Here is a 12782-nt window from a genome sequence, read left to right as displayed (position 1 = left end):
GTTTTATAAAATACTGTATATTTGATTGTTATGTTTCCTAATAAACATAAAAATCATAAAACTAAACAGGGGCACATTCAAGCCATTACACCCATGGGCAATCTAGCTTCCACCACCGTGGTTTTACGGCTCCCCCGCACGCCTGAGTTGCAGCTCGCCAGCGCATTGTGGCGTTAAAATGCACATCGGCACAACCATTGTAGACGCGACAGGCCCCATCAACAACCTGAATGCATTATTGAACAGAAAACAAAGACCATAAGTCACAAGTACAGGACACAAGGAATTCCCTTATACAAGCCACCTGGAGTCAGCACGGGCCAGCAGTTTTGAAAGTCCGTCTATCACGATTGGAGTCGTCCCTTGAGCCGTTTGCCTTTTTGTTTCTTTAATGTGACCGATTTTGTCCCCCCCCCCCATATCCATCTTTTGGAATACTTGTTAAAACTGCTGCTGATTAATATCTTCCAGGAACTCCTAGTAACCCTATCGACGCTGCTTCGTGGTTCAGTATACGAGCGACTCCGTTGGGCATTTCGGCTCTACGACGTGGATGGTGATGGGGCGATCACGCGACAGGAGCTGAGCGAGGTGGTGGTTGCTGTACACGAGTTGTTGGGCCGACGGGCGCCACCTGGATCACCGGCTTCGAGGATAGATGACGCAAAAGCTGCTGAACAGGTGATATTTAGCTTCCTTCATGAGGAGACATTCTTATAATCGGCCGGGCAAGAGTACAGTTAACAAAGACTATGCAATACTGTCTAAGATATATTTTTTTTGGAACAACATAAGCAAACGGGCTGAGAAGCACATCCATGGACACTCTCAATGCCAGAAGGCTCGCAAGTAAATTTTAAGAATTGGTACGGTTCTTGATGGATTCTAATAGCCATCATGCTGGGATGTAGTAATATGTATTTTAAATGTTTAATACAGGTTTCTGTCTTACATATATACTTCTATATAGAGAGGAAACTTAGTGTTTTAAATTAGTAAAATGGCAGAGCATTTTACCCTTCTCGTTTTCTGGTCTTAATTATCCATAACTCTTTCTAAAAACTACATAACTATAGTGTGTGTTACTAGAACTTCATTAGTTGTGGTCTGTAGTTCTCTGCTTACTACACAGACACCATATAAGGCTGATTATTTATTTATTCTATTATAAAAAATAAACACGATACATATACATGAAGTGGTTGTAGCACCACCACATTAATTAATAGATTATTATGATTATATACATTTTTTTATTTCGATAAGATAGTGTATGTATTTTTGCAAATAAATTCAACTTAAGGCCCTTCAAGATAAGAACGTATCTATCAGCGTATAAACGTACCTTGACAGGAATTAAAACGCGTTTATAAACTATCATACACACGTCACGGCTTGATTGAGTCATAACTATGCATAGCAAAAAATGGTGATAACTTTAAACTTATAACTAAACATTTTTATACAAATTCCTTTTAGAGATAGGCTTACAAAGTGTAACTTGTCAGGATTTAAATGGAGTAAAATAATTAAAAAGACCGGCAACGTATTCGCGAGCTCTCTGGCATTTAGTATCCATGGGCCTCCTGCCCGTTTGCTGTTATTAATATGTTACTATTTAATACTTTCCCTATTCCAGGTTGACCGCGTGTTCAGGAAGCTAGACCTGAACCAGGATGGAGTCATAACCATCGAGGAGTTCTTAGAGTCGTGTCTGAAGGATGACGTCATCACTCGATCGCTACAGATGTTTGACACGGGGCTATGACGTCAAAGTGACACACCGCCGCCTAACACTAGGTATTTAAAAGAATCTCTGGTTTTCAGGACTACAAAAGTACGTTAAAAATTGTATCTGTTTTCCAAAAACAACAAAATTGGTTTAAAAAATATTGTCTCTGGTTTCCAGAAACTACAAAAGTACGTTAAAAAATTGTATCTGTTTTCCAAAAACAACAAAAGTAGGTTTAAAGAATATTGTCTTTGGTTTTCAGAAACTACAAAAGTACGTTAAAAAATTGTATCTGTTTTCCAAAAACAACAAAATTGGTTTAAAAAATGTCTCTGGTTTCCAGAAACTACAAAAGTACGTTAAAAAATTGTATCTGTTTTCCAAAAACAACAAAAGTAGATTTAAAAAATATTGTCTCTGGTTTCCAGAAACTACAAAAGTACGTTAAAAAATTCTATCTGTTTTCCAAAAACAACAAAAGTAGGTTTAAAAAATATTGTCTCTGGTTTCCAGAAACTACAAAAGTACGTTAAAAAATTCTATCTGTTTTCCAAAAACAACAAAAGTAGGTTTAAAAAATATTGTCTCTGGTTTCCAGAAACCACAACTGTACTCACATATTTGAAATACCTTGATAAGAAGTCTGTGTCTGACTATAATTTGAATTTGATTTACACGTCGGTCTCAGTAACACGTGGTTGGCTATGCTAACACCAAAAATCAAAAAAGTTTAGCTTCAATAAGACGTGGTAATCATGATATTGAATTGTAGCTGATATGACACGTTTGTCGGTTTACCATAGCAGTGCCATCTATTGATTACTTACTCAATCCAGTCGAAAAGTATCGACATCTGTTAGGATCTTTTGGAGTTAACGGATAATTGTGACTGTCAATTAATTATAGACAAATAATTTGCAATAAAATTAAATTGCGACTATAATTTAAGATCTAAGCTATCCTATCTCTTAAGTTGGACTAGACTGCTCACGGTGTGCCAATTTCATTTAAAATCGGTTAAGTATGTTAGGAGTCCATCGCGGACAAACATAGTGACAGGAGATTTATATATATTAAGATTGTATATTAGCATCTGCTAATATACAATACAAGCATCTGCTTGGTAGGCCCGAATTCTACAATACAAACAGTCCCGTGAGTTGCTGTATTGTGGGCTACTACTGACGCATCTGGTCTGGTACCTTCTTATCGCACCTTTATTAAACAAAAAGACTAAAAAAAATCATTATTTATCTCTTTATAACAAAGTAACTTATCAGAGATATTTTTGAGATTATTTGTTAAATAGTCGGCTTCTTTTTCAGTTGTCCAGTTATGTAATTTAATATTTTCTATGATTACATTATTATAGAAATTTTAATTTTTATAGTAAGTCTTTTGAAATCATAAATTTTTCAATTTTGTAAAGTTTGTTTAAAAACAATGTTACTTTAAATAAAAAAAAGATATTTTATACACAGGTCAATTAAACAACAAATCTAAATATTAAACCTAGCATTAATGTCGTATAAAAATAAACTGTGACGAAACTAAAAAACACACTTTATCAAATATATATAAGTAAATAATTTACATTAATGTCGAAATCTGCCGTAGCTAAACAATAAACCTTTTAGTCAATTCCGTAAATGCTAGGTGACAACTTGGGTAGTAACTAATAATTATGTTTTAAATTTCAGTTTAGTAACGTTTATATTTAGCGCCATCTACCAAAATACTGGGAAATCAAATAGACATATCAAATTCCTCCTGCAGATTTTGACGATAAATTTGTTTCAATTTTCTATTTATACATTTTTAATTATTATTACTATGTAGGTTAATATTGTATATACTGTACTGTATTAGATTGTTTTCTACGTTATATTAAATTTCAATTGTATTAAAGATACACTGTATTTTTTATTGCAGCAGATTGGTACGTCACTGCGAGTGCAAGCACGGATGGCTACACAACATGGCGGCCGCATATCGTCTACGAATCACACAGTACGCGCAGTACATCGCTACAATAGAACGCTTCTATATTCGTGTTCTACGTCCAAACATTCGTTCCGTACTCGTTTTACACTTCTAGATTTGTCTATGCTCTTGTCACCACAGATTAATACAACTTATGATTTGATTATTTTTGTCGACCACAGATTTATGATGCGTCACAAGTATTGGGTTAGATTATTTAGAAACAATCTAGAATGTTTCGAAGTAGATTGATTCACGTTATCTAGTATTGTTATATACAAAAGCTTCTATGTACTTATCGAAACGCCTTATCAGCGCATTTATGACAAGTTTATATATTAAGTTTATATACCGTATAGACATCGTTCGGAAACGTAAATTTAATAAGTAAACACCGACAACCTTCGGGCTCCATCAGAGGTAATTATGATGATGATTACTTCATAAATCAAACCTAGAATCATGTCCATACCAACAAAAAAATGCATCATAATTAATCTAATATATATATATACGATGCCACATACAATCGAACTTATATGCCATCATCGGCTCGTAATATATTTTATATATATGACCTCTACTAGCCTATCAACCACGTGATTAGGCAGATCTATGGACAAGAAGTTAGACAGCAGCTATTGTCTAGTAAGTCCCTTTGCTAATAAGGACATTATGTAGACGCCAACCAGACCTACGTGGTTGGCGTCTCCCGCCAAGCGACGAATACTCCGTTAATATCCTCATGATAGCGAGTCGTAGCCTGCTAACAGACTATTTACAACATAAATTAACGTGTTAACGTGTAAGTAAGTTAAAATATACATCAAGCGAGTGTCAGCAACAATTGTATAATGTAGTCTGTGCGTATTGCCAAATTATTGCCTTGTAAAAAATTTTTTGATGAACACCGTAATTTTAAAATGTTCTTAAATCTTGCGAATAACTTGGACGTTGTTAAGTTATTTGTAATGTAATTATAAGAATTAGTATGCTCGTTGTATGTGGAGTTTTCTGAATAATAAAAAGTTTGCAGACCGGTATTTTTAGATAGTATAGTCTATGAATTAACTTGTCAAAAAAGTTCGCGCGTTATTTTGCGATAGACAACAACGTTACGATAGTTTGTGTTAGTGAACTTAACATTAAATCATACTCTTTTACATCTAAGCATTGGTTTTATAAAAAAAATATACATATATTATAAAACAATATGCTGGTTAAAGTTCGAAGCGCATTTTAGTATAGTCCTTGTTTAATTCCGAGACACAGGGTATTTTTTTGGAAATTGTCAAATTGAAATTTTGTATGTGTTTTCAAATTTTCCGACTTTCAGCTTACGTCCGACCTACCTCAAAGTCACATACTTACACTTGATTCCTACATTCATTACCGCTAAGACGCTATAACTAAATAAAACACAAACAGTTGTAAAGCGAGTCGCGTGATCAAATAAACATTATTCTATAATAAAATGGTGAACTGTATTGAGCTATAAATCATCACAGATAATAATGTTAATATCATAAGATTGTCTGCCATCTCATTGTACTCTATCTCTTTTCTTCACACTGTAAACACAATTGGATAGAAAAAGACGTAATTATTCTTTACTATGCAATCAGGCTGATTTATTTTCCATGTCTTACGGTAATATTTAATTAAAAATACTTGTCTTAGAAGCAGATTATACTATAGCCTATTAGAAATGTTATATCAACTTTTATTTAAATACAAAAATGATGAGTATTTATTGGATGAAATCAATTAAAATGATGGACGAAATCACCGGATCAGATATGTAGTGGCACTTTAAATTAACGACTATAAATATATTACATTTCCTCAAAACAATGTTATGTTTTAAAGTTTTATCTACCAAATTTATGTTCCTGTAAGTTAAGCTATTTTTGTAGAATTTTGTTGATATCTTCGCAAAGTCTATTGTAGTTTTGTAAGCATTTGAGTGAGATTCATACATAGACTAGAGTGAGACTCAGAAACGAGACTTGGCGCGAATAGCTGACGTATGTCAAAATATGACAGTTATTTGATATTATTATTTTCTTTATTCCTACATAATTATGTATTTTTGTGTGTATTAACGGTTACTTACGACTTTTTCATACAAAGTCTCCTCAGGAGTTGTGTCGTATATTGCGGGCTACTGGATTGTGAGGAAGATGCATGGTCTGGTCTGGCGCCTTAAGTTCCCATGTCATTTTCACACGTGTACCTCCTATGTATTACATATTTTCATTGTCCTCATTTTAACATGTGTGATGTTTGAGGGCAAAAATAAAATCCAATAGATTTTTGAACGTCAGAATTCATAAATTCAGAATTAGCGCTTAGCTTAGCTCGTTTCTGAATCTCTTCTAAAGCCTAAAACTTAATTTAGAAAACATTTTTCAAGGGGACAAGCATCTTGAGCTCTGTCAAAATGTTAACATATGACACAAGGTGATTTGACAGATTGACGCCGGCTTCGTCTTAAAATATAAAGGAGGTTGTATTTTCTAATGTCAGAGATTTCTTTTTAAATTTTGCCAATCAAATCAATTCGTGTGTGTGTTCCAAAACATATCTTGTGTTAATGTTCGTAAATGCAATTATTACCATATCATAATTATAAGTTTATTTATTTTAAGATTTCTCTTTAGTCGCTCCTCTAGCAATAAACGATAATTATTTTAGATTAGTCAAATGTACAATAATTTACGTATGAATAAGGCGTGTATTTTTTCAACTTAAAAATATATTCAATACGTAAAAATGTTCGAATGGTAAGGTAAAGTTGGCGCGAATCTACGCAGACATTTGTGACATCTGTCAAAGATAATGCTAACTTGGACAGGTTCAGCCAATACATTTTGAATGACATGACGCTTTCGCTTGGTTACGAAATAATTTGCACAGATAGTTGGAAACCTCGCGAACCTGCGATTACAGTTTATTAATCACATTACATAAATTACGTTTTATATTGAAATCTTTTGATTAGAAATATTTAGTAAAGATTTTCTTAACACATTTTTTAGCTTTTGCTTTAGGTACAAGACCTTAAGATTAAGACTGAGAAAGAAGAATCTAAATTCTCGGTTTGTAGTGACCTCTAGGCCTAGTGATGTCTAGCGTTAGTTTCTTGTTACACTTAAAAATATAATGTTCAAAAATAGTATTTGAAAAATAAATTTAGAGTCCATTTCCCCGCTTAAAACAACAATACGTTGGTAAATCAAATATTTATTATTATTACGAAATTATATTTATACAGGTGTACACAAGGTTTTGCGCTCGCTACAAAAATTTATAAACATAATAGAAAAGGGGAATAATGTAGTCAATAAAATCGTTTCTGTATAGTAAAGAAAATATTAGACATAGTTTTGTTATTCATATGAAAAGTGGTGTGAAAATAAGGTCAATTTTATAAATACTGGCTACCTTTTAAAAAGAAAACAATTTGTGCATCTGTCAATGTCATAGGTAAATGTTTCCTAATCTGTGGACGGTATCAAAGTAATAAACTTTAATTATGCAATGAATAGGTTAAATGTTTAAATATTTTGCTATTTTAGTAATGTTTTGTGAGTTTTTTATTTGATATGTTTATTTTCCCGCCATTTTTTGTGTGGAGATAATTCAGACTTTAAAGTGAAAAATTTGACGAGCTCCTTGTTATTCTATATAAAATGAGAATTCTTACTATTGCTATTTTAATAAGTTAAATAAATCCGAATTAAGATATAATTAATTATAAACGTCCACCAAATTGCTTTACAGCAATTATTATAATAATAACAATTTAAAATGTCATGATAAATTATGTATTCGAAGCGATATTAAGAATTCTTTAAGGTATAAATTTATAATTATTGTAAATAATGTGTCGCTGTGTTAATTGAACACGTCCACGTTAATATAGTAAAAAATTTCTTCATGTTTATATGTGTTTTATTTCCTGTCCGCCATCTTTTAATTTGACGAATAGAATAGAAGAACAAGGCACAATTCCACCAAAATAGAGTGCCACACATTTGTCCACAAATATTTTGTTCAAAACAATAGCAGAACTACATACTACGTGTAACTTAGATTTTTTATCGTTATCTGTGGTTTTAAAAAAGTGCGGTTATTAAAATGGCGTCGCAAGTGAAGTGGACACGGGATCTGACAACTAAATTGTTAACAGAATACGAAAAACATGCCTTCTTATGGGATTCGTGCAGTGAAACTTATAAAAACAAAATTCTTAGAGATAATGCATATGCAGACATTGAAAAAACTTTAAACAAATATAATTAGAGATTCCATATTTTCTACTTGCGATGCGAGTGCTTTTGTCGCTTTTGAGACAACTTGTGATGAAAATATCATAGCAAATGTATATCGGCATCTTAATTAGCACTCCTTTAGTTTAGCATTCTAAAAAACCATGCTAATTAGCACGGAATTTATAGCAAATGTATATCAGCCTTAAAGGCCCTGTTACACGATTATCGAACACATCTCGCTCAACTTTGGCGACAATTGCCTCGCAATGGATAATTTATTGTGTCCGTGTAAACAGAATTTCGTAAGCAATAATCGTATTTCGAGGTTTTGGGCCAGTTGCGCTATGTGTTTTAATTACATCTGTTCTTCTACAACAAGAATTAAACAGAAACTGAAAAAAGATGTGTTAATTTGCATTTTCCGTGTTCCACAAACGTAACTTCTATAAAGTTCAATGATCTTACTTGTATCGGTAGCGTCAAAATTAAAGTATTTTTGTGTCACTACTGAACTCGGATGAAACGTCTCGCACTCATATCGGTTCAAACCGACTTGTACGATATACGATCGTGTTTATACTAGTCGAGATAATTTGCAAACCACATTTCATAAAACTAAACATTATCACTCTACCCTCATTATACATATTGGAAATCTGTAAATTTGCCCATACACACAAAGAATTTTACACCACACGCGAAGACATACACACAAGATATACACTTCGACACAAAAAACGCCTAAACCTACCATCTTCCCGATTACAAATACATGCATCAAGCCCACTAGTGTCAATCAAAATTTATAATAAACTACCGGAGACACTAAGAAATGAAAAAAAGATACATATATTTACAAACAAACTAAAAAAACTTCTTATACGTAAATGTTATTATAGCGTTAATGAGTACCTAGAAGATAAAAATATAGCTTAATTTCATGATTATTAATCCCTATATATATACAAAATTCAATAATTAAAAAAATGTTATTCTATGTAATTGGTACTAGCCTGGAGTGTGAAGTTTTATGTGCTACTTTTAAATTGTGTTGCTATTAGCTATGTTATATAGGTTTCGTAATGCCTTCTTTTGCTGTGCCCTAACAGGGTCCATAATATTGTACTTAGCTTTAAGCCTCATAAACATCTTTTGTAAACGTTATGGAATGCAAATAAATACATGAATACATGAGATTCTCGTTAGTAAGAATATTCTTACTAAAATTGCGATATGTAAACAGGAAATTATCGCCTAGCGACAAATCACTGGCGTTTCTCGTATGACATATGTGGGTGAGAATTTAGTTCTTGCCTCTATATAAACATTTTGATACGATAATGCTATGGCGATTATTGCTGGTGATAAACGCGTACGATTTCTCGTACGGGAAACTCTCTCCATGTAAATGGGCCTTTATTCACTTACGCCCAAAATTAATAATGTATCCTCAATCTAAGATTATAAGCAATCTTTGATTGATTCATATCTAAAGATGGATCTCCAATATGCAGATTAAATATAATCAATCTGCTACGCGATTGTCTATTCAACGGAAGATTGAAAGCAATATTTTGCGTGATCCTTCCTTCTCGAACGCGTTTCGTTCAATGCAATATGTTTGTTCAAGCATACTAATAGTTTGCTGTTTTTGGAGCGAAATTAATCCGAAGGTTTATTGGCTTTATTCAAAATTGTATTACCAATCTTAGATGGAAAAAATTGGATCAGGATTAAATATTAAATCGGTCGTTAGAAGATTTCCTGCCGATAGTTGCCAATATGGACGACGTTGTGCTTTTTATATTCTTTATCAAAAACTTTTTTACGTATACTTATAATTAAATGTATTCGCTTTGATAGCGGAAGCAAGATTGAGTTACTTGTACCATATGCGCGTACAGTTGTGAGCTAACTTTGCTAAACAATCATGAACAATTTGTTATTGTTGAGTAAGTCGACCTAACTTGTGCCCTACGCTGTGCAACACTGTGACCCACAGTTCAGCTCGGTAGAATCGTACTTTAAGTATCTGTCTGAAATCTATAATTCTTTTCGTGTCTGTAATTTTTAGTACGTTTTTTTAATTACTGCGAACACACACTCCATTTAAGTGCTTTCTGATTCCTAGCGTTTAAGTGGCTGCTACTACTTATAGGCTTGATGACTGCTGTATAAATGAAATTAACCACGGCGAATCCTTGCTGCCTCAGCTAACTGTTTATAAATATTTGAAATAACTAAGTCAAAAATCATTTATTCATATAGGTAACACAATGTACACTTATCAACGTCAAAAAAATATACATTAAATGCTTCTAATTTTACATTCACTGCCAGTTCTCAAATCAAGACCGTAGAACGGAAGAAATGCCAAGTTTTATTGTTTTACACAATGTTTATAAACTGCAACCATTACACCATGTTCCAAATGACATCTTAAGTAATAAATTAAAAACAAAGATTTGTCCTCTATCAGCAGGAGGCATGGTGAAATAGGAACACGCACTCTCGAGGGAACCACACGCAAATACATAGTCGAAATAACTAACATCACCGCATACACGAATTCAAGTTCGACCAGTCACCACAATTAGCACCCGTTCACGAGTATGACGCATGGTCAGCCAAAAGTTATGATACTAACAACATTTGTACTAAGTTATTCCTTTCATATGTTGTTTCGGCCTTTTCGTTAATGAAACAAATGAAACCAACGGGATTGATTACCGAGATGTTGACTGGTCTCGGTGAATTCTTGTCGTGTAACAGGTTCAACTTTGGACAAAGCCCTACCAGTCCTTGTAGCAATGCAGCTACGGTGTAACATTTCCTAACCAACTGTCCAATGTATGGATACGACAGATATGCTATAACAAGCTATGGGGATAAAAGTAACTGAGATTAACTTAAAAGAGATTATGTTCAACAATAGGTTGAGAGGCATCTTTCTGGTAGTAGTGCTTAATCATCCGAGGTATCAAAACCAACAACGACGATAACATAGTCGGAGAATCAGCTAAAAAAAATGTGTGCGTGTACTAGTGTACACACGTAAGAAGTGAAACTTCTTTGTGATCTTATTTTACGAAAAATGATCTCCTATATGCAACTTTACAGAAATTAGTTAAATAGAGTTTAACAAAAGGCTTTTATTGTCATAGACATGAATACAATTAATACAATTATTTCATTTTACCCTATAACTTCTAAGATTATTACACAATTTCATTAATTGTAACAGAATTATTAGTATTATCGAGTCCTTATAGGCCAGGATTAAATTAAACGTGTAATTACATGTCTGTTAGTTATTGATTAACAGCCGTCTATGCGCAACGGGAGACAACTGACTGCCAAGTCAGTTTCACTTAAAAAAACATGATAAACGTTTCTTAATATTTTCTGTATACACATTACATACAAAAATATACAATTACACTAATGATACAACAAAGGATTGTAGTTGCACGTGTATCAGTTGCGCAACGTACATCACTTGTCTTCTCAACCAATTTTGCGTTCTGGCTCTGCAGTACCTTCCTATTCCATACAGAACCACGATGTCAAGTAGTACAGTCATAACAACTAATACAATTCCTTATGTATTCAGTTTGTTTTCTACACTCTCTTGCAACGTAGTTACCTGGACCTGGGCCAAAGCCACATTATTGTTAATTTCTTTAGATTTAATATTGCCCATTTTATAAAAAAAGGTAATGTTAATTAATAATGCAAAAACATAAACCAAACAGTTGTTAACTGTAAGTTGAAATTAAAAAATATTATGTTTACTGCGCAATAACTCCTATTTATTAGCGCGAAACGCACAACTCATCACAGATATATATATAAACATTGACACAATGTAAAATAAACAAACTTAAAAGTGTAAAAATGCATGTAGAAATAACAATAATATAGGGTAGATAAAATGTGTAAATAATAATAATAATGTTATTCGATTGCTCAAACATATTTTGATACAACGAGCGCTTAAAACTTAACATCAGCAAAACGTACAGGTCTCCGCGTAACACGACTTGAGCGTGTCGTCATAGTACGTAAGTATGGTGTCATGTTTAACTGTCGCATTTGAATTCGATAAGAAATATGCTGCTTTCAATCGGTCAATAGATATTTTAACATTTCTGTTAGGAAACTCAACTTTATAACGAAAACATATTCACAGTCTTTCAGATCAGAACGAACAAAAAATGAAGAATTACTATGAGACTTGTGATTAGGTCTAAAACTTTTGAACGTAGGTGAAATCATCACCTGTTGTGATTTCTTCCTTATTAAAAATATCGGATGACAGGCGAAGTGTTTGACCGTACGTCATCACGGCTGCACTAAGCTTACTGTCCGTTCGAATAGCTGCTCTAAGACCTAACGATATGGTTGATAATTCGTCAACCCAGGATCTTTGAATTAAACGCGCTGTTAATGAAACAACAAACATCTACGCCACCTTTCTATGGCGCCATTGTTTTGTGGGTGATATAGAGTTAAGAAGACCACTTTTTGAGCGGATTGAAGCTATGTATTATTATTAAAAACTTAAAATTATGTACATAATTTTAAATTTTTGTTACGCGTGCTTTTCAGCGTGCGTGGTCAGGGTGTTGCGTTCAAAAAGTGTTTTTTTAATGTGTAAAAGCTATGTTAACAAAAGACAATACTATGATATAGAGTTGTTCGGATTTTATTGATACCTAGCAACACCGTAAGCTTAGCAAAGTCGCTCTCAAACTGGCGTCCCTGATCGCTGGTTATCCTTAAAGGAC

General features: G+C 33.3%; 1 protein-coding gene across 3 annotated transcripts in view; it reads left to right on the top strand.

Annotated features, from left to right (window-relative positions):
- The window catches only part of LOC123717970 (Kv channel-interacting protein 1), a 69246-nt gene extending 61592 nt beyond the window's left edge, over nucleotides 1–7654 (top strand). For 2 of the 3 annotated variants that reach the window (XM_045674271.1, XM_045674273.1), the window contains 3 exons: nucleotides 472–681; nucleotides 1640–1800; nucleotides 3665–7654. In XM_045674271.1, the coding sequence (XP_045530227.1) occupies nucleotides 472–681; nucleotides 1640–1768 (339 nt within the window). In that variant the 3' untranslated portion in view covers nucleotides 1769–1800; nucleotides 3665–7654. The remainder of the gene's footprint in view (nucleotides 1–471; nucleotides 682–1639; nucleotides 1801–3664) is intronic. The other variant, XM_045674272.1, reaches the window with a different exon arrangement.
- The last annotated feature ends 5128 nt before the right edge of the window (nucleotides 7655–12782 follow it).

Source organism: Pieris brassicae, chromosome 14, assembly GCF_905147105.1.
Source record: "Pieris brassicae chromosome 14, ilPieBrab1.1, whole genome shotgun sequence".
NCBI lineage: Eukaryota > Metazoa > Arthropoda > Insecta > Lepidoptera > Pieridae > Pieris > Pieris brassicae.
The sequence above is the reverse complement of the archived record's forward strand: the minus strand, read 5'-3'. Positions and strand labels throughout refer to the sequence as shown.